Raw genomic sequence first — 22,307 nt, 5'->3', positions numbered from 1 at the left:
TTTTTTATTTTTTTTTATTTACTCCTTTTATTACTGTTTGGGTGTAATGGTGGATTAGACTATGCTCTATATTTTCCAGCAAAGTATGGCAGATTACAGGTGACAGGAGAAACACCTGTGTACACCTGGGTGGGACCAACTGGGATCAGGACGGATGGACAGAGCTGAGCGAGGATTTCTGAGGCTGAACTTAGCCTTTTGGAGTAAACAGGGTGAGTTTTACTAAGGTATAAGGACGTGACCCGCCCCTGGCTCAGGTGCAACAAAAAGCAGACCCTGTTGGCCTTGTTGTCCCTTGTCCTCCCCCCTGCCCATGTTTCTGCTCCTGTGAGAACTACGGGTCATCTTTGTCTTCGAATTGCAGAGTAATGAAAGAAGAAAGAGGTGAGTGTGGCTGCTGCAGACACAGGTTATTGTTGCACATAGTGACACTTATTCAGTAAGGATAGAAAGGTGTTCTGTTTAGATAAAAATTAATTTTGGACCTTTTCTTTACATCTTGCTTGTTAAATAGCATCATGGTCTCCATGGTGTCCTTTACATATACCTTAGACCGAACTCCTGCTTTTCAATCAGCTTCTATCCAAATGTTGTGCAATAACTACATTTTAATATTTAAGAAGATTTTCAATTTCTCTAAGAAAAAAAAAGGTCAGGTTGTATATAAAAATCTGACATGTTTACCACCCCAAATCTAATGTTCAGTTCTGTCAAATGCACTATCAATAAAGGATGGGTTGAGTTTCAGTTTTCTTTCCTTCTTAATGAGATAAGCCATTTTAATGCTGGAGGGATTTGAAAATTCTTTGAAAAACAGCAGACTATAGATTAGATCAGTGGAACAGCTCTTTTATTTGCACATATTGCGAATATGCAATATTGTTTTGCTTAAGTTTTGCACACATTCCTAAAAAAGCTGCATGTGCTTTGACTAGGCCATTTTAGCTCTTTAATATGCTCTGATCTGGTCCAGTGTTTCTCTGTAATATTTCTCAGGGTTCACAGTACTTTAAGTTTTGGACACGTGCTTTCTCCAGCACACTTGATTCAAACGACTGCATCCCCTGCATCATCTATTTAAGTCAGGTGTGTACCAGGAGCAAAATATCTAAAACATACAAACTTTGCTAAGTACTAAGTTTAGGAATCATTGATCTGCAACAGCTTTAAACATATAATTCTGGCTGTCTATTTAAAGCAGTTGTCCTGTTGGAAGGTCTTGAGTCTTTTAAATCATCTCACAGGTCATTCTACAGGACTACATTCCTGCTGAACAATAAAACAACCCCTCCAAACCACCATCACCATGTTTCACTGTGGAATGGTGTGTTCAATGTCCGCTTCATGTGATGTAGCATTTAACATATTGCTCAAAATGTTCCTTTCATTTTCTTCTCCACGTTTTGCATATATCTAAATGGCTTAAGCCAAACCGGAAATGGGACTTTCTCTGGCAACTCGGAATTGTACATCAAACAGTTCATTATAATCAACTTCACAATGGGTTAATAAGCTAATCATATTACAATATCTGTAAAATAAAATATGACAAAATAAATAGATAAAATCAACAATAAGAGGGTAAGAGGGAAATTTCGAGAAAAATAAGTAAAATCAAGTCTGATTTGTGGTGTGAGCCGATGTGTAAAGATACGATTTTAGACAGGTTTTGAAAATGGACAGTAATGTGGCAGAGTTGTCCATAACTCAGGGGCCCCGATAGAGAAGGCCCTGCCACTTAGAGGTTGGGACAACCAGGAGTAGCTGGTCAGCGGACCTGAGTTGCCGTGGAGGAACATAACTGTGGATGAGCTCTGTTAGGTAAGGGGGAGCAAGGTTGTCTAAAACCTTAAAGAAAGAGAGAAGAGTTTTAAAAAGAAATACAAAGGCAGCCATTTAACAGAAGCTAAAATTGGGATGATGTTCTCTCTTCTACGTGTACCTGTTAAAGGTCAATCAGCTGCATTTTGCAACAGCTGCAGACATGCAAGTAGGGACTGGGTGACTCCTAAACAAAGGGAGTTATGACTTTAAGATCAAATTAAATAATTGGGGTCTTGTCCTGTCTACAGATTCCCTGAGTAGCGTTGTGGATCATCTAGAGCTCATCTAGTCAGTTTTTCTTGTTGAACATATCTAAGCTATGCAGTAGATATGTTCCATCTCAGGTAGTTTGATTTAGAAGTTTTGGTTTATTTGACAAAATCCAAATAAACCCTAAATATAAAAACATGTTAACACTCTATTAAACTCAACATATACTATCATCTTGTATGCAGACGGATAGCATCACCTGCAGTGACATCTGATACCTTCCATTTCTCCACACTCTTTCTCCTATCCAGAACTTATAACAACGTGAGTTAAGTAATACAATTCAGTTCTGTCATATAATATCTGCTGTTGTTTTAACAGGCCTGACTCATTCTGTACACCCATCACTGTGAAGACAGTTAAATGTGAGGCTGGTGCCCAGAGTCCAACATGGATGTCAGTAAGGATGGTGGAGGAGGGTCGTGGTCATCCTCACCCTCCAGCACCGGCTGCCATAAAGGCGTAGTCACAATCTGCGTCCTCCTTTTCCTCATTATAGGCATCTTTGCCGGCCTTGCTATTGGTGAGTCAATAAAAAAAAACAACAACTCTTAATTCCACAAAGTACATAAAGTTTTTTTTTTTATTGTTAATTTGGAACTAGTTATAAAAGATCACCCATTAATAATTTACTTAGAGACTGTATTCAAAACATTGACTAATGATTTCTATTCTAATTTTACTTATTAAACAAAAGATCAGCATGTTGATTCAGTCTTAGTTCTTTTCCAGTTCCTGATGAATTTACCACAATGCAAAGTTTCATGGTCCATTTCTGCTTAATTGCGTTTAATAGGTCTCTGTAACATCTCAGATGTTCCTCAGGTATAATTGATGGTGGATTCTATGATAATGAGCTATTCAGGTCCTGCTGCTGCAAAGCAACGACAAACCATGACAGTTCCAGCTCTATGCTTCACAGTTGGAATGAGGTTATATTTCCTTAAAGCTGTGTTTGTTTTATGCAAAACATTATTTCCGATCTGGTGTCCAGATAATTTGATTAGATGAATCAGTCTTAAAAGAATTATTCCAGCAGTCCTAGTTTTTGTTTTGGCAAATTTCAGTCTGGCCTTCCTGTCTTTCTTGGAGAGCTAAGGTTTTCCCCCTTGCACAGGGTCAATGGAAGTTAAAGTTGTGCTTTCTCTTTTTGATGTTAGAGGAATGCAGTTTCATATCAACATGGGTAAAAAAACTGCTGTAGGTGTGCTGGTGAAGATTCTCAGTCATCCAGGTCATAGTCATTCTGAAAAAGTAAAAAACAAACAACAATCCACTGGACATTGTTTCCAAGGTCCGGGAAGCTTTCTCAATTCAAATTGTCTGAATTCGCATTGAGTTTGAGGCTTTATATAGCCAAGGCCTTGTATTGCTTGGAAACATGCAAATTGAACCTGATTGTTGACTTTGTTGGCAAAGTCTTTGGAGTTTTCTATGACTTTGCCAACAAAGTAAAAAATGTAAGGATGGCGCCAGGAGAAACCCTGGTATCGTTTGATATTACTTCACTTTTCACATGCATACCTATATCAGAGGCAGGGGAATCAGTCAGGACACGTCTTCAACAAGATAGTGACTTAAACAATAGGACTAATTTCACTCCGGACCAGATCGGCACACTACTGGGCCTACATTTTGAATTGAGAACGCTTCCTGGATGGTAAGCGAAGCATCTTCAAACCTTGAAAACAAAGTCCAGTGGATTGTTTTTTTTTTTTTTTTTACTTTTTCAGAACTGCTGTAGGTGCTATTGTGACATGTTAGTTTGTTTGGCAACTAGTTTTAACATCTTACAGTTTTCCACTTATGATGAACTGACTTGGACAGACTTAGCATATCTCTTCTTAATCTCTTCTCTGTTGAGACCTCTTTATATCCTTTACCAAACTCAAAAACTGCTACAGCTGTCGTTCTGAAGATAGTTGTTTCCATCTTACCACGATGTTCTGTCTCTCTTTAGCACTCCAGGCTGAAAGTCTGAGGATTGACCAGACAAACAACCTTCAAAACAATTACATTTTAACTACTGTATGTAAGATGCTGTACAATGCTGCTTATGAATGTAGTGGTGTCCTAATTTGGTCCTTTCCAGAAATTTCTGTTTTTGTTTTTCAGAACTTTAAAAAAATATGTTTTCTTTTCTTCAAAAAAAAAACATCCTGGGTGTCCTATTTTGTCCCAACTGAATTCCCTGAATCCTTTTGTAAATTCAACTCTTTAAAGTTTTGTTATGATTGCTAGGATCTTCTGTATACCTATTACATAGGCTTTGTTGATTGCGATTAAAAGCTCTTTCCTCTGTTTGACTGCCAGCATACCTGCTGGAGGAGCCACACGATTTCCTGGAGACAGTGGAGCTGAGGGGCCTGAAGTATAGTTCAGATCTGCAGGATGAAAACTCTGGTTTCTCTATCATACTTTCCTCAGCTTTAAAGTCCAAGGTGAGGGCTATGATGCTAAAAACACAATGTTTAATAAAAGAAGGATTACATTGTAATTGTTGATGTTCTTTCAGGTTAAAGATATATTTACTGCCTCATCTATATCACATCATTATAATGACTGCAGCATTGTTGCCTATGGGTAAGAAAGAGAGGTAGTTTAACCATCAGGAAACATCAGAACTCTAAAACATGACTATTTTCTCCCTTTCTTACAGTAACATGAATGATAACACAATGGCAACTTTAAGGCTATTCTTCAGGGTGTCCAAATTCCAGCAGTATTCAGACAACTTTGTGCGAGACCTACTGAGAGCAGGGCTCAGCTCAGTGATGCATGGGAAACCACTGGAGGTGCCTGGGTTTGGACAGATCAGCGCTATTGTCTTATTAGGTAGTGACGTTATCATTGTGATAACTTGGGGCTGGATTATAAAAAAAATGGGATCATTAAATGTTTGTCTCGTCTCCTACAGGGGCCAGTGGGAAGTCATTTTATGTCATTGGAGATGACTCGATGGGTGAGTTGTTCAATTGTCCTCATTAAAAAAAAGCTGCAAATTTGATTTGAATTTTGAAATGTTCTATTTAAGTTTATCCTAAAGAGTATGTGTTTTACTAAAGAAAATTGTTTAAAGAATATATAAATATAACCAGGTCACATTTGAACTGTACATTATATTACGGCATATAACTGTATTCGGTGATCAAACACCAAATGGTTGGTAAATGGAAGCAAAATTATAATTGTAATAAAAATCTAAAGAGCATGTTTTGCATTTCTATTTAGAAATTGCTGCAACAAGAGAGCATTCATCAGAGAATCAGACAGGAGTCACGCTTCTTTATTGTCGTTATCAGACCATAAGGACATTTTTCTAGAGATATCTGGCTCAGAATGCAATAAATAAGGCAAAGACAAATAATCAAAACTATTTCTATAGCCACGGGGCCATTGGTGGCTTTTTGGGAGTGGTGATAAAGGTTTGTTAAAGGCGGAACCAAGAGAAGATCAGTTTGCCAAAGGAAATATAGCAGACACATCAAACATGTGAAGGAGGATGATGATGTTCTAGTAAGACCAGATCTTTTCAGCTTACATCCCAAATAGTGTGTGGCAAAAGAGCAGAGCTGCACATTATTCTGAAAACACCATCCCCGATGAGAAACAAGGTGGTGGCAGCATCCTGCTAAGGGGATGCTTTGTCTAAATGTGTGCAGAGATGGATGAAGGGTCATACAGTGGAAACCTTGTTAAAAAAAAGTGGCAGGAGAAGAATTATTATTGGACATAAGGTGTACATTTCAGCATGATAATGACAAAAACAGAGCTTTAGATTAATGTATTAGATCAGAAACATATTTCTACACAAAAAAAAACACTCCATCTTATCTTGACAAGTTACACAAATGTATTCCTTCCTTTTTGGTCATTTCATTTTCTGACTGCCAGTAAAAGCATAAAACTCTTCTCCTTCCACTTCACAACTGTACACTGCTTAGTTAGTGCATCTCCTTAAAAAAACAGATAAATGATATTTAAGTTTCTAGATCTAACATTTTAAAAATATAGAAACTTCAACAGGCATGAAACTTTCGCAGGAAACATATCTTCTATTACAGTATCTAAAATGATGTTTTAATACTCTCCCTTCCACCCTCATCTAATCATTATCTCTTACATCTGGGATTTGCAGCAAAGTGTCCTGAAAATACTTACACCTGCGACAATGGGGAATGCATCACTAAAAAGAACCCAGACTGTGACTTTATCCCTGACTGTGCGGATGCATCCGACGAGGCTCTTTGTGGTTAGCTCTTCTTTCATCCTAGATAATATCAGAATAAGATCATATCAGAATATATAATTTTTTACACTATTGATTGATATTGACCCTGCATGGACAGTTGCAAAAACAGCTGCACCCTTCACTGACATACAGTAGGCTCTTTTTCACGTCAACTCTCCCCTGGCTGATCTTGACAGACTGCGGTTTACGCCCAGCCATGGGGAGTAGGATAGTCGGCGGTGAGGATGCTCGACAAGGGGAGCTGCCCTGGCAGGTCAGCCTGAGGTATTACTCGAGGCACACATGTGGAGCCTCCATCATCAATGAGCGCTGGATTGTCAGTGCAGCACACTGCTTTGGAGGGTAGATTTCCCTTTTTTTTTTTGACAATTAGATATTTAACTATCTTAAATGAGTCCCAAGAGATGTGTGTTTTCTGTTATCAGTGCTACTGATCCCAGTGATTGGACAATCCTGGTTGGAGCCAGACTGGTCAACGGCATAGAGGATGAGTCAAAAGTAGTAAAGATCAAGTCAATCATTGTTAATCCTGAATACAACCCAACGACCAACAATAATGATGTGGCTGTCCTGGAGCTGGAGACCCCCCTCACCTTTAACTCCTACATCCAGCCTGTCTGCATTCCCTCCACATCATACGTCTTTGAGCCCGGTCAGAACTGCATTGTGTCCGGCTGGGGGGCTCTGCAGCAGTTTAGCTGTGAGTCTGCATGCATGCAAACTTTATTGCAACAGATTAATAACGGTGACTCACATTAAACCACTTAATGTTAGAAATCAGCATTCAGCGGTGGTTCTACACAAAACTTGCCTAGGTGTTAATGTGTTTTTCATGGGGGCACAGAGCAAAAATAATAACAAAGACAATAAAAAAAGAAATAACAATAAAAGTGTACTAAATGGTTTTAGACTCCTGATCTAGCAAATGATCTTACCTTGCAGGGGTGATACCTTGATCATGAAGGAGGTTCACCCAGAGTGCGGCTTGGCCATTGCACCCCGGCTGTGCTGACCTTTGCGAATTCCCCAAATGTGGGAATCTCGAGTGCGGGACTGCGTATGCGCTCTCCCCTGGATTTTATTTATTGGGGGAGTGTCGGCCTAGTAGTTAGGGCATAGGGCTTTGAATCCTTAGATTGTGAGTTCACTCCCACAGACTGCCACTCTGGGTCACTGAGCAAGACCCTTAACCCCACACTGCTCCCCGGGCGCCGCGCAATGGCAGCCCACTGCTCCCCAAGGGGATGGGTTAAATGCAGAGAAGTAATTTCCCTCTGAGTATATAGAGTATATAAAATAAAAAAGGAAACTGTTGTTTTATCCTAATATGGCTGAAGCTTAACAGTGAGTGAAATAGTAAAGGTAAACTATTAAATTGTTCCAAGGGGCAAATCAGTTACACACAACAAAAAATGTTAATCTAATCAGGATCTGTTGAATCTTTTTGATCTTGTTTTGAGAATGCTATACGAAGTAAGAGCAGATTCTGTTAGATTCTTAATCTTCTTTTGAGAAGATTCTTCTCAAAAGAAGAAAGATGAGAAATTATTTTGGTATTACCGATCACAACAAGTAAAAATGTCTTAAAATAAGCCCTTAAACTGAGCAGGTTTATCTGCCAAAAGAATTAGTAATTTTGCCCTTTAAACAGAAATGACATATAATAACTCAAGAAGTGGAGGTTTTTTAGTTATTATTTAAAATGTAAATCATCTTATTCCATTAGTAAAATTAGGGAAAATGCAAATTTTTTTTCCAGGAAAAATGGACTTATATACTTTTAGTATACTGCTGGCCGCTGTCTAGAACCACACATATCAGTATTGCTTCTGTGGTATGGTACACAACAAAGGGCCCAGCAGGATTTGATTCCACAGACCTGTGGATGTAAGTCATGCAATCTTACCAGTCAGTCAAAGTAATATCCCTGAGGCCAAATAGCCAGGATACATAATCACTCGGGGGCATAGTGACACGACAACACTGTCACTCTTGAATGAATGGTGTTTCCCGGTCACCTGAAGTGTTTTATTTGGATACCATATATGTAGGGAGGTCAAAGGCAGCTGTTTATGTACTATTTTAGGTTAATAAGTTTCTCTGTTATTAAGGTACAGATTTAATTTTTATTTTATTTTACCATGTTCCTAGCCTGGGTGCCATTCCGAACTTAGTCCCGCCCACAACTTTTGAGGTGGGGAAGTTTGATCTGGCATTGCTCAATGGTAGCGCGAGTATGCTCGCACGATATCTGGCGGGCCAATCAAATTGTCAGGGCGGGCTTTATACGATGATGGACAGATGATCAACAGTAACGCAATCAACCACGTCACCAAAGCGCGCTTGGGTGACAACAACAATGGCTGCCGCTGGAGAGTTGAGGTGTGTAGATTCAGCTATTAGGTCTGTTCTAGAAGATATCGACAGCAAATTAATTTTAAAAGAGGAACAGAGAAACACGATCAAGGCTCATCTTCTTATTCTAGGGGTGCAACTGCACGCTTTGATTTTTGTTGACAACAACTATGCCTCGCTTAACATACGTCACGCACTCCGTTGCTCTTATTGGTTGTAGGTCTATCCAATTGAGTGCAGAGGCATTTTTTTTTCCTGGCTCGTTTGAAACACGCCCCATAATCACAGCTCTATGGAGCAGTATCAGACTCATATTCTGACTAGAATTGAGTCGGACTACGTCAGGCTACCATGTTCCCGCTGCAGCGGTGTTAGAGCATTATAGTTCTTCAGTGACAAACCTAATGAAGCCAAGCGACCGATCAGGCAGGTCAGGGACAAAGTGATGGAGGAATTTAAAGAAGGTCCTTAATAATATTACAAATTCATTATTTTTGGATCATCATCCGAAAAAAAACAACAACAACAAAAATAAAAAAAAACAAGTGTGGCTGAACTTCAAACTAAAAAAAGTAACAGGTTCGGTGAACCAGGTAGACATTTTGTGTTAACTCTGGAGGAGCTGCAGGGATTCATAGCTAAGGAAGGAGAATCATCTTTTGCCTACCCACAGCAGTCACAGGGCAGGACAAAGGGGATGCTAGAGAGTCAGAAGTCAATTATCACAGCTTCACGCAAAGAAGAAGGGACTCATATGTTAACATACTTCTAAAATTCCCCAAGCCCAATCAATCTAATATGCAAATTTTCAAACCATAAGATGAAGCTTTTTAAAAGATTAGTTCTCAGACGTATCTTCATATGCTACAATACAATGATGGGGCGTCTAATCTTGTCTATGAAATGATTTAAGTAGCACTAAGAGATGAATATCCAAAGCTTTCTTTGTTTATAGGATTTGAAGAGCAGACATTGGGAATAACAACATGTTGATTTGTGCTGTTCTGTTGTTCAGTACATGTGCCAAATGTGCTGCAGAAAGCTGTGGTCAGAATCATCGACTCCAAGGTGTGCAATCAGTCGTCCGTGTACAGAGGTGCCATTTCTCAGAACATGATGTGTGCTGGATTCCTGCAGGGAAAGGTGGACTCCTGCCAGGTGAGTGGAGGCTCACATAAGGTGGAGCCTTATAGCAGATCCTATCATTTTGCTAATATGTTAACGTTTAGATTTGTGGGACCAAGAGTTTAGACCATAAGGGGCTTTTTTTGTGATTATCGACTCTTTTGTTTGAAACAACAATGGTTCTTGAAAAAAAGTGTTTGTAGCTCAGCTAAAGCTTAAAATTGAACAAACTTCAGTTAATTATCTCCAGTATTTTCTGCCATTTAAACCCATGTTCATGTATGTCACCTACAGGGTGACTCCGGGGGGCCCCTTGTGTGTGAAGGGAGTCCAGGGAGGTTCTTCCTGGCTGGGGTGGTGAGCTGGGGTTGGGGATGTGCCCAGGTCAACAAGCCTGGAGTTTACGCCCGTGTTTCCAAGCTCAGAAACTTTATTCTGAGGCACTCGGATCAGGCTACCTTCAATGCCCCACCAGTTCCTGCTCCAACCATTCCAGTTCCAGTCACCCACAGGTTCTCTGACAACCTTCCAGTGTCTCAGACTGAAGGAAAGGAGGAAGCACCTGCTGTATCAGTACCTGGTGAAATTGCCATCAAATTTTAGATTTGATCATTTAGTATAAACATTATTATACCTATTTAGGCAGTAAAACAATTTTGCATTCCAGCCATGAATTGCAGTGGAAACTTCCAGTGCAGCTCCAGTTGGTGCATCAGCAAAATCAACCCAGAGTGTGATAAGATCCCTGACTGCCCCAATGAAGCAGACGAGAAAAACTGCAGTAAGGCTTTACCTGATAAAGCAGCGTAAATGCTGGGGTTTACCAACATGCTACCTAAGCCTTGTCTTTGTCACAGATTGTGGTGCTCGTCCTGCGCTGGGGTTTCAGCGGATCATAGGTGGAGTCACAGCTCGGAGGGGAGAGTGGCCGTGGATCGGCAGTCTGCAGTACCAGAGACAACATCGCTGTGGCACCACACTTATTCACAGCAAGTGGTTATTGTCTGCTGCACACTGTTTCAATGGGTACTAACACATCTCTAGTGAAGAGACACAGTGGTGACATCTGAATGATACAAATAAAAGGCCTGACTAAGAGTATTAATGCGTTGTCCTCATCCTTAGTGATTCCAGTCCCACTAACTGGGCTGTAAGCCTTGGATCTGTGCTGCGTTCTGGGTCCGGTGCGTTGGTTATTCCCATACAGAGAGTGATTATCCACCCAGCTTTCAACAAAAACAACATGGACCATGATGTGGCTCTGCTGGAGCTGATAGAGCCAGCCCCAGCGTCCTACACCATCCAGCCAGCATGTCTCCCCTCTCCTGTGCACCACTTTCTGGAGGACTCTGAGTGCTACATCACAGGTTGGGGATCCATCAGGGAAGGAGGTGAGTGAGGCTAACTCTGTTTTTTTCTTTTTCTTTATTATTGTTATCATCAAATATTCTTCTGTCTGTGGATGAATGTCTGCCCATTCTTCTTTACAGAAGACCTTCATTAAAACTCTTCTGTAAAGAAGAATGCGAGAAAGATCCATTTATTCTAACATGTTTACACATCTTCAGCGTAGATATGTGTGGATTTATTTTTCCCCAGGTTCACTGACCAACCTGTTGCAGAAAGCTGCAGTGAACATCATTAAGCAGAAGGACTGTCAGCAGGCTTATGGCAACGTGCTGACTCCTAACATGATGTGTGCCGGATTAATGGAGGGAGGACGGGACAGCTGCCTGGTAAGGAACACCATGTGTGGTTCTTTAAGAAGGAAAAGTATCTGTGTCCAGATGTATGCCAAGATGATCCTTTCTCTGCAGACTTTGAGCTGCAAGTATGACTTCTAAGGGGTGTTGTAAAGTTGGTTACTTTTTAAACTGTGGGTGATTAGATGGGATGTGAGCAGAGCACTCTGAATTCTTTAAAGGTTTCTGGGTTTTGAGACAGGAGATAAGAAAGAATAATAATAATAAAATAAAATAACATCTCTGGCACTTCTCACACAATCAATAAATAAATTTCTGCTGTGTTCAAAGAACCTGGCATCATCAATTTATTTCATTAATTAGATTAATAATATTGTGATTGTTTTTTTTTATTTTCTCAATCATAGACTAAACCTGAAATATTCTTATTAAATCTACAAAGTTAGTCTCCTTTTTTACATAATGGATCTGTTATAGATTTCATTATCAAGGGTATACAAAGTTTCCTCATTTTCACTTAAAAAAAAAAAAAAGAAAAACACTTAAAGGTAAAGCTTTTGAGGTTAGCTACTTTCTATTTGCATGTGTGGTAGATTTTGTTTTTTACTACTTATATGCATCAAGGACAAGATATTGGTCACTCTGGCTGTTAAAGACATTTAACGCTCTGGCTGTATTTAGGCATATTTAATAAACCATTCTTTTAGAGTCTGCTTTTAGCCCACAGCTGCTGGATATTGGGGGTTATATTTATTGTAAAATTAAATTGGAAAGAAAAGAAAGTTATTAGAAACATTAATCTCTAATTTCTGTAAACGTCCCTTATGTTACTTTTCAATTTCAGCCAGAGGCTAAGAAAATGGTCCATGTGCTGCCTGTTAGGCTCTACTATCTGATTCTGAGCTGTTTTTATTTACCAGCGACCAAAAGTTCAGTTACAGTTTTCTAGTTCTATCTAATGACCCTATTCTTGACCATTCCAGGGTGATTCTGGAGGGCCGCTGACGTGCCGTCACCACTCTGGCCAGTGGTTTATTGCCGGTGTGACCAGCTGGGGGCATGGATGTGGACGATCTGGTTTTCCTGGGGTTTACACTCGGGTGACGTCTGTCCGGAAGTGGATATCAACACATCTACCTTTCTGAGGAGATTTGGAAACAAAAAACTAGACAGAACATCAGAATTTTACAGATAATTTGCCTCCACGTAACTGTACTGTACAAGGACTAAAGTCATGGCTTTGGCCAGATAAACATAAGCTCAGTTAACAAAATTTTGACATATGTGTCATGGGTGCTGTTTGCAACACTGCATTGCCTAACCCGGAGCCCTCACCATGTTCTGATGAGGTATTATGTGTGGCTAACTCACAACCAACAAACTGAGGCATTATTCAAATATTTATTACATTAATTTATTCTCCTGATGGGTATGAATAATGGTAATGGTATTATTTCTTTTAATTTGTATACTGCTGGGTTTTCTGATAGTACACTGATTAGCATCAGTGTTAAAAACTGACAGTTAACAGCATGGAGCTTGAATGATAGGCTTGAATGCTGAATGATACTGGAGATCCGGACATTTGCGTGATGTTTTGATTCCTTGCAACAGCAGCTTTCCACAGAGCTTTGATGTCTCAGGTACGACATGAAGAACAATTTTCTATGGTCTATTAACAGGGACAGCAGCGCAATGGGATATGCCATTACATATAGGAGTTGTTTTTAACAAAGTATTTTAATGCAAACCCTTCTGCTCCTAACAAAGGCAGTCTGTTTAAAATCTTGAAGTTTTCAGATCATCTAAATATAGGAAATCAAATAATTGCTGTGATTTATCTTGCCGCTCTCCTATTGGTGACACATTCAGCCAGCCTGAATAATGAATGACTAACTGATAAAAACTTTTTTTTTTTCGGTTTTTATATAACTTAGTCCTTGTTATGGTTCAGATGCTCAAATTTGAAAATTGATATCCAAGAAAATGTTCAATACTTGATACTTAGACAGACTTTATTTGTCATTTTGTACTCACAAGTGTATACAAAAAGAAATGTTGTTCAGTGCAGCTCTCAAGACATTTTCCTTTTTTAAAGTGCAGCCTTGATAAAGGTAAGCAGCAGTGATAATGTAAACATATGGCTGTATAGTTACAATTCCAACATTCAGGGATTTGTTTTTTTTATAACCCCATTTTATACCATACCATGTGGATAAAAAATGACAAATAATTGAAGGCATAAAAAATACTTTTTATGTAAAAAAATTGGACAATATTTGCGGGTTTTCTGGAAATATTAAAATTATTTTAATTTGCCAGTCAGTCAGTAATCTGAAGTAAACAAGAGAAAAATATGCAAACAGCACTTCTGTTTGGTATCCTTATTATGCCGAATTAGTCATGTATCCGGATACCTTGTTTTAGTATAAATACTTTCTGAAGTATCAATAATTCTGAAGCTGAGTCACCGAGATTCGCCACTGCTTCACTGGTGAACAACAGTGTGGTTCATTTGAATCCCAAAGACTTAGGAATTGTTTAACAGCCCTTCACAAGCTGATTGATGCTTATTGATTGGGTTTCTCATTTAATGTTGAATTTCTTTAGATCAAGGCATGTCATTCTGCTTTTTAAAGACTTTTAGCCAACTTCATCCTGTCAGAGAGGTTCTGTTCTGTTTAAATATTTAATTTTATGTGTTTGGAAGTAAGAACCCTGGATTAGACGGAAAAATTATTAATAAAAAAAAAATTATTAATCAATGTTCGTTAGGGGGTAATAACATTGTCACATGGCCAGGTTGGTTTGGTTAAACTTTTTCCCTATTAAATGTATATTATATGTAAATTGCTTTCTGTCTTTATTTGGGTTGTTTGAGATGGATTTCTTCATTTTTTTAATTACCTAAAACATGTCACCATGTCATATTTCTTAACCACTCATAATGATTTGTTAAATGTCTTAAAAGGAATAAATCTTTCACCATAGTGGTATAATCACACATTGAAAATTATAATAAGATATAATAATACACTAAGGAAGGTAATGCATTTTAAGACGTATTTTTAACTTAATTATGGAACAATTTTAGATATCATGCTGTCAATATTTTGTACACTTTGTCTTTGTTTGTAGATCTCTAGGTCATAAACCAGAAGTCCTTTCCTGTTGTCTTTAGCTCACCCATCAGGTTTTCTGCAGGAATTTTTGTCTGGGACTCAGACGCCAATAGAAGTTTTATTTAGTGTTTGATTAAACCTTTATAGATTTGATTTGGTCACATTAGTTCCTACATTTCACTGATGAAAAATTCAATTTCAACTTGCTGGCGGTTTAGATTTTTGTTTTTATTAATTGTTCTGGAATTTTAAATCATTCATAACATGCTCTAGTATCAGCTTCAGGTGCTATTTAGAAGAAAAGTAGGCCCCACAGCATCATAGACCCTCTATTATACCAAACCAGTGGCATGAGGTGTGTTTTCACATCCTTACTGTTTCCTGACAGGCTAACATGTATTTATTTTTTTATTACTGAAAGGACAAACCTATCAATTCAGGGAATCTGGATTGGATAGAGGAAGGGGTATGTCGTATCTACAAGAAGATGTTAATTGGTTGTCATGGAGACCTAATAAAACCCAGATTTTCCCTTCATTTATTTCAGGAGCTCTGTTTTACATCTGCTCCTAATATGTTCAGTCAAGAAAACTATGGATTTTAAGATGTAAATTAAACAAAGTAATGGTTATATCTTCCTATGGTTCTGTGTGAGAATGCACTGTTGCAATAGAAGATGAAGCATTTTGATGCTCTTTACTTAGCTTTGAAGTTCATTCTAACAAATTTGCCTGCATCACAAGATTCCTGTAGATCTATAGTGCAAATACAAGCAGATGGTTTACAGTGCTATTAATAATAAAAATGCTCTGTTTATAAATATACATGTCAATGCCTCTTTTGTACATTTAAATCTAATGTCCTCAGCTTTTAACTGAAGCTTTGGGCAGCAGGGGGTTGCCACTGCACAGCCTGGGGAGCAAGAGTGGCAATGACTACTCCAAACCAAGGTTGCTCTTGGGAAAGTTTGTGTGTGTGTGTGGTGGGGGGGGTTAATAATGGGGGTTTTCTAATAATGAAAGATCAACTTCAGCATTAGAAAGTATCCAATGTGGTATAGCAGTTAATGGGTCTGTCTGGGGTTAGTGTAGTTTATCTGTAAAGTAGAACTCATTCCCTGTTTCTTTATCATTTAATGTTTGATTCAATCTCTTTTCATTTTAAAAAGTGTTTTTAGATTATTCAAATTTAATTGTTAAAAAAAAAATAAAATAAAAAAGCCCCTGCAAGTGCAATTTATTGATATTTGTTGGCCGAGGGCCGTATTGCCATTTTCCCAAGGCAGGATGAAAAGGACAGCTTGCATCTTTGGAACCCCTGAGTTTAGTAGGACATCCTAGTAGCCTAGTAGGTAATTAGCGCTCTTCATAAACTAGTTGCATTAATTATGGTTATGAGTTTTTCTAATATTTTTTTGAGAGGGTTTGTTTTCAATGATTGTGTTACTGATGTGGGGAATTAAAAGGTTTTGGGTGTAAATAAAATAAGTTTTTTTCTTTTTTATATGACGGGGGGGGGGGGGGGGGGGCAATTACTTCAAATTTAGCTTTATAAATGAAACATTTTTCCTTTGATCATGTTTAATAGGATACATGTAGAATTTTTGTTTTTGTTTACCCAATTATGCACACAATCACTATGCAGTCGATGTTTACAGTTTTTCATCCTCCAAAATGTGAGTGCGGCGGGTTGTCCTCATTGCATGGCCATTTACTCCCAAAACTGAAACGGTGCCGTTTCCTACCCACGTCAGACCCTGGCTGAAACAAGTCCACCACTGTGGGCAGGTAGCAGATAGAATAACACATAGGAAACATGTCAGACAAAACTGTTTTGTTCTTCAGCTGTAGCTTGATATAGGCTGACTAGAAGGCTAAAAATGTCAACTAAGAAACTTAAAAGGCACCTCGTTCATTAGAAGTTACAGCTAATATTTCCAAAATGTCAATGTTATGCATTTATAACTAGAAGATATTTAATAAGTTCTATGTTTACCTATAAGCTAATAGCACCCAATGACATAGAGATATTCCAAGGAAGAGATCTTTCCCTCCAGGTATTGGCAAGAGTTAACAGTAGGGGCAAGCTTTATCCAAGAGCATTAACACATCAACTGTCAGTCAACCTAAGACTTTAAGCCAAAGATTTGTGAGCGTCTGAGCAAAGGAGGGTCATGTTCTGCAGCAACAAGCCTCATCTAGAAGTGGAATCAATAAAAATAAAAAAAATGCATTGATTTGGATAATAAATGAGAGGGTATAAATGTATACTTTAGTTCTAGGAGAGTTTTTCTTTATTTTACAGTGAAGATAGAGAGCTGATGGAGAACTCCACATACAGGGCTTTGATTTCTTCCATTTTTCCTCCCACGCACCCTTGTTAGCATGTAAAGCATTTTTTGTTGAGTCAGATTGTTTAACAGTTAAACATCACACTTTGCACTGCGAGTTACTACATTTATTACATGGGAACGTTTCAACTGAATAGGCGACCTTTTCCTCAGGAGTAAAAATGTCCACAATGATCGTTGTGGATAGGAGTCCAGGTGCCACCCCTGCCAATGATTATGACAGAGGGGTATGTTGCGCTGCTGACGTTTTCCCCAACGGGGGACCTCCAGTGCTGGATTATGCTGGTCCTCATTTAAAGCAGCAGCCACCCGAAATAAGTGAAGAAGGTAGAGAGTTTGTTTCCCCGCCCAACTTCACATGCGAGCTCGTTCTCTCTGCAACCTGGAGTTGTACGTTCGGGAGACAGTGTTCCAGGCGTCCATATATCTGTCCATACACATGGCGATGCATTTCTAAGAAGACCAGAAAACAAAATATAGGTAATACAAACAAATACATTTTTGCCTAAAAGTATAATTAGAGCTGAGAAATATCACAAAAATATGTTAAGATGAAAACATTTTATATTTTCTTTATGAAATTAATAAATCGCCTATATAGTCTGGGTTTCGTTTTATCATAATACTACTAACCGTCTTAGTGATGTAAGCATCTAAAGCTTACATTAAAAAAAAGAGGGCATTTTATGCAATAGGCAAACATGCCAAGATTTAGAAGGTGCATCTGTGACAACTGAATTACAATATCTATCCAATCACCACTTCTTTAACAACCATATTAAAGTTAAGATACTTTTACTTGCCCTAATCAGAGGGCAAAATTAAAGGCAGAGCTTCAATTTTAAACTTTTTAAACATCCATTAGGGCTTCCTCCACTTTTAGAGGTCCTGAGCAGCAGTGTAGTCAACTTCTGCCATGGGTTGCTATGGTAATAATAAACATATACTTTCTAATTTCTAATAATCCCATTGGAGAACACACCTGTTCAGAGTTGTCCAATGAGCTACCAGGCTTTCCTATGCACTTCTTGAAGCATTTATCAGTCATTCTCTGAAATATAAAACAGTGGACATGTTATTACATTATAAGCTTCTGAATATGCATCAAAAGCCAACATGTGGCTACTTAGCATCCTTAAAATCGGGTAATCATGTTACCCTAAGCTGTGTCTGGTTAGCTTAGCATCAAAGGTCCATTGGTTTACCTGCAAAAGCTCCTGAGCGTTAGCCACTGCTATCTGGACCTTAACCTGCTCCATGATGGTTCCGGTGTCTATTTTACCGCCGGAACCTCCTGCTGAGAAGTCTGAGCCGAAGCCGTCCATTTCTACTGATGTCTGATTAAAGACAAACACTTTATTAGGCTGTTTAACAGTTACACGTGCAGCCAGCCTCTGCTCGGGTTAATGCAATTTTCGGTGCCCTTGACAGAGAAGGAAGTCGTTCAACGTCATTTCCGTGAAGAAGAAAAAACTGCATTGTGGGTAGTGTAGTGTAGTTCTTCTTCTTCTTCTTATTAATTTTTTTTTTTTTGGCGGTTAGCAAAAGCTTTAGGTGAGCATTACCGCCACCATCTGGTAAGGAGTGTGAACTACATGGCAAAAAAACAAAAAAGAAAACGCTATATCCTGTTATACAATTTAATCTGTTTCAAAAACTCAAATTTAACCTGATATCCTCTGCTTCCTGATTCAGTAAATCAACAATGTCAAGTTTCATTTTCCTAATTAACTTATTTCTCCAAATCAAATATTTCCTACAATTCAAAATAACATGCTTACGGAAGAGGATTAGGGCCACTGGAAAACAAAAACAAACAAACTGATTTTTAAATTTTATTTCAGTTTCATATTGCAAAAAAGTCAGAATTCTGAGATTAAAGTCAGAATTCTGACTTGTTTTCCATATTAAACTGAAATAATATTTAAAGATTAGTTAACTTTTTTCTTTTTTTTCAGTGGCCCTAATCCTCTTCCGTATGATGCTAAAATGTTTGTTAGCTGTCAGAATTCAGTCAGAATTGTGAAAAAAAACCCAGAATTCTGTGAAAAAAGTCAGAAATCTGAGATTAAAGTCAGAATTTTGAGAAAGAAGTCAGAATTCTGAGATTAGAGTCAGAATTCTGAATTTTTTTTCATATTATACTGAAATAAAATTTAAAAATCTGTGAACTTTTTTGATTATTTTCAGAGGCCCTAATCCTTTTCCGTAGTGTGTCCTATTCTAAGTCGTAAAATAATAATCTCTTCTCTTCTGTTCCTTTTCTGTTCTTCTCATTTATCCAATTCTCCTTTTGGTTTTTATAGAACCACCTTCCTTTCTTTTCTTCTTCCCATAACTTTTGCCACCTCTCTTTTGGTTTTTGTTTAATTATACCCTTTATTTCTGTTATATTAAAACTAACATGAATATCTATCCTTACCTTATTTGTACTCTCCATCCTGTCTGCCATTTCATTTCCCTTAATCTTGTTATGTGCCGGAACCCAAACAAAATGTACTACTAGCCCCATCATATTTATTCTGTAAAGTGTTTGGTGTATTTTGATTAATATATCTGGCCTACTGTCTGACTGATTATTTTGCAAACTGACTAATGACGAATTAGAATCTGAACAAATGATTTTAATGGTCTAACCTCTTCCACCCATTGAACTGCTAAAAGCAAAGCAAGCATTTCTCCACTGAAACTCCATCACTAATCCTTTTCCCTACCTTAATTTGAAACTGTGGTATAATAAATGCCATCCCTACCCTATTAGCTGTATTTTTTTTATGCATGTGTGTATGTTTGTATATAGTCATCATAATTTATATGTAAGTTTTATTGTACTATACATTTATTCATAATTAGAAATGTATCCTTGTTCTTCTTTTCTAATAATGAAAGATCAACTTCAGCATCAGAAAGTATCCAAGGTGGTATAGCAGTTAATGGGTCTGTCTGGGGTTAGTGTAGTTTCTCTGTAAAGTAGAACTCATTCCCTGTTTCTTTATCATTTAATGTTTGATTCAATCTCTTTTAATTTTAAAAAGTGTTTTTAGATTATTCAAATTTAATTGTTTTAAAAAAATAAAATAAAATAAAAAAGCCCCTTCAACCGAAACGGTGCAATTTATTGATGTTTGTTGGCCGAGGGCCGTATTGCCTTTTTCCCAGGGCAGCATGAAAAGGACAGCTTGCATGTTTGGAACCCCTGAGTTTAGTAGGACATCCTAGTAGCCTAGTAGGTAATTAGTGCTCTTCATAAACTAGTTGCATTAATCATGGTTATGAGTTTTTCTAATATTTTTTTGAGAGCGTTGGTTTGAATGATTGCGTTACTGAGGTGGGGAATTAAAGGTTTTGGGGGTGTGAGTAAAATAACTTCTTTTTTTTTCTTTTTTATATGAGGGAACCGTTTGATATTTTAAGGGAAAAGGTCTCCGGGATTTTCTCTTCAGGAGACACCATTGAAATGTCTGATGGGTGTCCATGTGCTCAGATAAAGTTCACCTTTGTGAAGTTTGAATGCTCTTTTGCTTTAAACCATGTCACCTTTAGCTATTTTTCAGACTGAAGTACATTTACCTTAAGGATCAACTGCCAACCCTCAAAACTATGGGGTTACACCAGGGGTTTTATCATTATTATCCTTATTTGTAATGGACAGGAGAAGGTCTAAGAGATGAGCAGAGAAACAGCAGCTTTGAACGCATCTCTTAGACCATGTTACAGCTAGGTATCTGATTAACAAAGTAATTTGATTTACATAATTCTGGCAACTAAAACTCTTAAAAAGAATCAGTAAATTACTCAAGATGAACAGTGTTGCTATATACTTCACCTATGGCAAAAATGATGTAAAAACAACCTGTTTATCTTGATTTTATGGTTGTGGAGTTATTCAATTATGTAAAAAAAAAAATGACATCACTATTATTTGCAGTTGGACTACGATCTTTAACCCCTATCTGTCACTCACAACTTTGTGTGTTTACCACAAGGTGGAGACACACTCCGCAAAGCCAGTTAGCAGCAAAATACACTACTATTGGTTATTTTGTTAAATGTACCAACAAACATATACAGGGATCAATAACTTGATCTTCTTCTACCTGCTTAATGATGCTGTTAAAACTAATCTATTGAGCTTTAACATTATTATTTTAGCATAGAGAATCATTTGTATTTTATTTTGTTTATTAGTTTTATTGTTATACAGGAATATTTCCACATTCCTTTATGGTTGTAAGAACCTCTGATTTGTTCAGTGATGACACTTCTGGAGTGAAGATGGCCCCCTAATGACCTCTCTTCTTATGTTTCAGACGTTGACCTCAGTTTAAGACCACCTGCTTTGAGTGAACAAACATGTGGTGTATTGAGCCCTTTGGCAACAATACAGTGACGGTTACTGTCTTGCAAACGGACAGTGCTGAATTGATGAGGCTTGAAGCATCAGGGAATTATTGTTGGGGGTCTAATGAGTGGCGTGCCCGCCTTTGAGCATTTAATGGAGAGTTACACAAAACTGGATTCACAGAAGGGCTTGGCTGAAAGAGGGGGAGGATCAGAGTGCTGTAAAATGAATTAGCCTGAGATTATGATCATGGGTTCATTAATCTAATCTCTTTAAAATCTTAATCTCCTTCAGGCACACTTGTGTGTGTTTAAGAATTTGGACCAGTCGGCTTTCAGACAAGGCTCCAGTAAACCCAGTCAGCCTTATGAAAATATAAATTAAAAAAGTATGTGGTTAGCGATGCTTTGAAGTCACACCCTGACTGTAGCTGGAGACCACTGGGTGGGAAAACAGGGCAAAGCTTGTAAAATGATTCTCACCCTATACACATTTTCTCATTTTGTATAGAAAAAAAGAATATGTTTTGTTAGGTTTTTATGTGATGGACCATGACCATGATAGATGATTAGCAAATGGGGGAAATTGATACATGCTTTTAGGTGTTTAGGATAAAAAATCTGAATACTTTTTTGTGAAATTACCCTTTTATTTAAAATTGAAACTCTAAATATTGTGGGGTGTGTTTGGGCCAGTTTTGCTGCGCTGCAACCTTTGCCCATTTTTCTGTTATTAAAATAGTTTAAGCCAAGTCATATTGAAAAGAGAGCATTTTCTAAAAGAGATTCTTTTCTACAGATTCCCAGTTGGATTTAGCTTTTGAGTTGTACTGCTCCCTTCCAACATATGAATGTATTGCATATTTTGTATTTCTAGTTTTAAATGTAGTTGGCCATTAGTTTTGGTCCAATCTGACATCGCACCTTCTTTGCAAGGTCACCTATATCGGGTTGTGGGAAACTGC

At 38.0% G+C, this 22,307-nt stretch overlaps 2 protein-coding genes and 1 pseudogene across 2 annotated transcripts; 2 read left to right on the top strand and 1 right to left on the bottom strand.

Moving 5' to 3' along the window:
* Positions 1–228: 228 nt before the first annotated feature.
* On the top strand, positions 229–13,797 carry tmprss9 (transmembrane serine protease 9). Its single transcript, XM_038307948.1, has 16 exons — positions 229–384; positions 2,416–2,617; positions 4,408–4,535; positions 4,610–4,677; positions 4,754–4,929; positions 5,012–5,056; positions 6,233–6,346; positions 6,523–6,688; positions 6,772–7,046; positions 9,717–9,859; positions 10,121–10,406; positions 10,494–10,607; positions 10,684–10,852; positions 10,952–11,217; positions 11,426–11,562; positions 12,513–13,797. The coding sequence occupies exons 2-16, from the start codon at positions 2,485–2,487 to the stop codon at positions 12,672–12,674; spliced, it is 2,382 nt and encodes a 793-aa protein (XP_038163876.1). The 5' UTR covers positions 229–384; positions 2,416–2,484; the 3' UTR covers positions 12,675–13,797.
* Positions 7,274–7,420, top strand: LOC119798464 (annotated as a pseudogene).
* Positions 13,798–16,918: 3,121 nt separating the features above from the next.
* timm13 (translocase of inner mitochondrial membrane 13 homolog (yeast)) lies at positions 16,919–18,449 on the bottom strand. Its single transcript, XM_038307938.1, has 3 exons — positions 18,207–18,449; positions 17,984–18,052; positions 16,919–17,454 (listed from the first exon to the last, which is right to left on the bottom strand). Exons 1-3 carry the CDS (start codon positions 18,324–18,326, stop codon positions 17,356–17,358), a joined length of 288 nt encoding a protein of 95 aa, XP_038163866.1. The 5' UTR covers positions 18,327–18,449; the 3' UTR covers positions 16,919–17,355.
* Positions 18,450–22,307: the final 3,858 nt, after the last annotated feature.

This window comes from Cyprinodon tularosa, unplaced genomic scaffold, assembly GCF_016077235.1.
Source record: "Cyprinodon tularosa strain WSP-4 unplaced genomic scaffold, ASM1607723v1 ctg624, whole genome shotgun sequence".
Classification (NCBI taxonomy): Eukaryota; Metazoa; Chordata; class Actinopteri; order Cyprinodontiformes; family Cyprinodontidae; genus Cyprinodon; species Cyprinodon tularosa.
The sequence above is the reverse complement of the archived record's forward strand: the minus strand, read 5'-3'. Positions and strand labels throughout refer to the sequence as shown.

What these genes read in the sequence shown, in the direction of transcription:
- tmprss9 (XM_038307948.1), top strand. Translation starts at nt 2,485, where the DNA reads ATGGATGTCAGTAAGGATGGTGGAGGAGGGTCGTGGTCATCCTCACCC. An exon ending in CTTTGCCGGCCTTGCTATTG is followed by an intron (nt 2,618 to 4,407) that starts GTGAGTCAATAA and finishes TTTGACTGCCAG; the next exon opens with CATACCTGCTGGAGGAGCCA. An exon ending in TGCAGCATTGTTGCCTATGG is followed by an intron (nt 4,678 to 4,753) that starts GTAAGAAAGAGA and finishes CCTTTCTTACAG; the next exon opens with TAACATGAATGATAACACAA.
- timm13 (XM_038307938.1), bottom strand. Translation starts at nt 18,326, where the DNA reads ATGGACGGCTTCGGCTCAGACTTCTCAGCAGGAGGTTCCGGCGGTAAA. An exon ending in ACGCTCAGGAGCTTTTGCAG is followed by an intron (nt 18,053 to 18,206) that starts GTAAACCAATGG and finishes TTTATATTTCAG; the next exon opens with AGAATGACTGATAAATGCTT. An exon ending in CATTGGACAACTCTGAACAG is followed by an intron (nt 17,455 to 17,983) that starts GTGTGTTCTCCA and finishes TGGTCTTCTTAG; the next exon opens with AAATGCATCGCCATGTGTAT.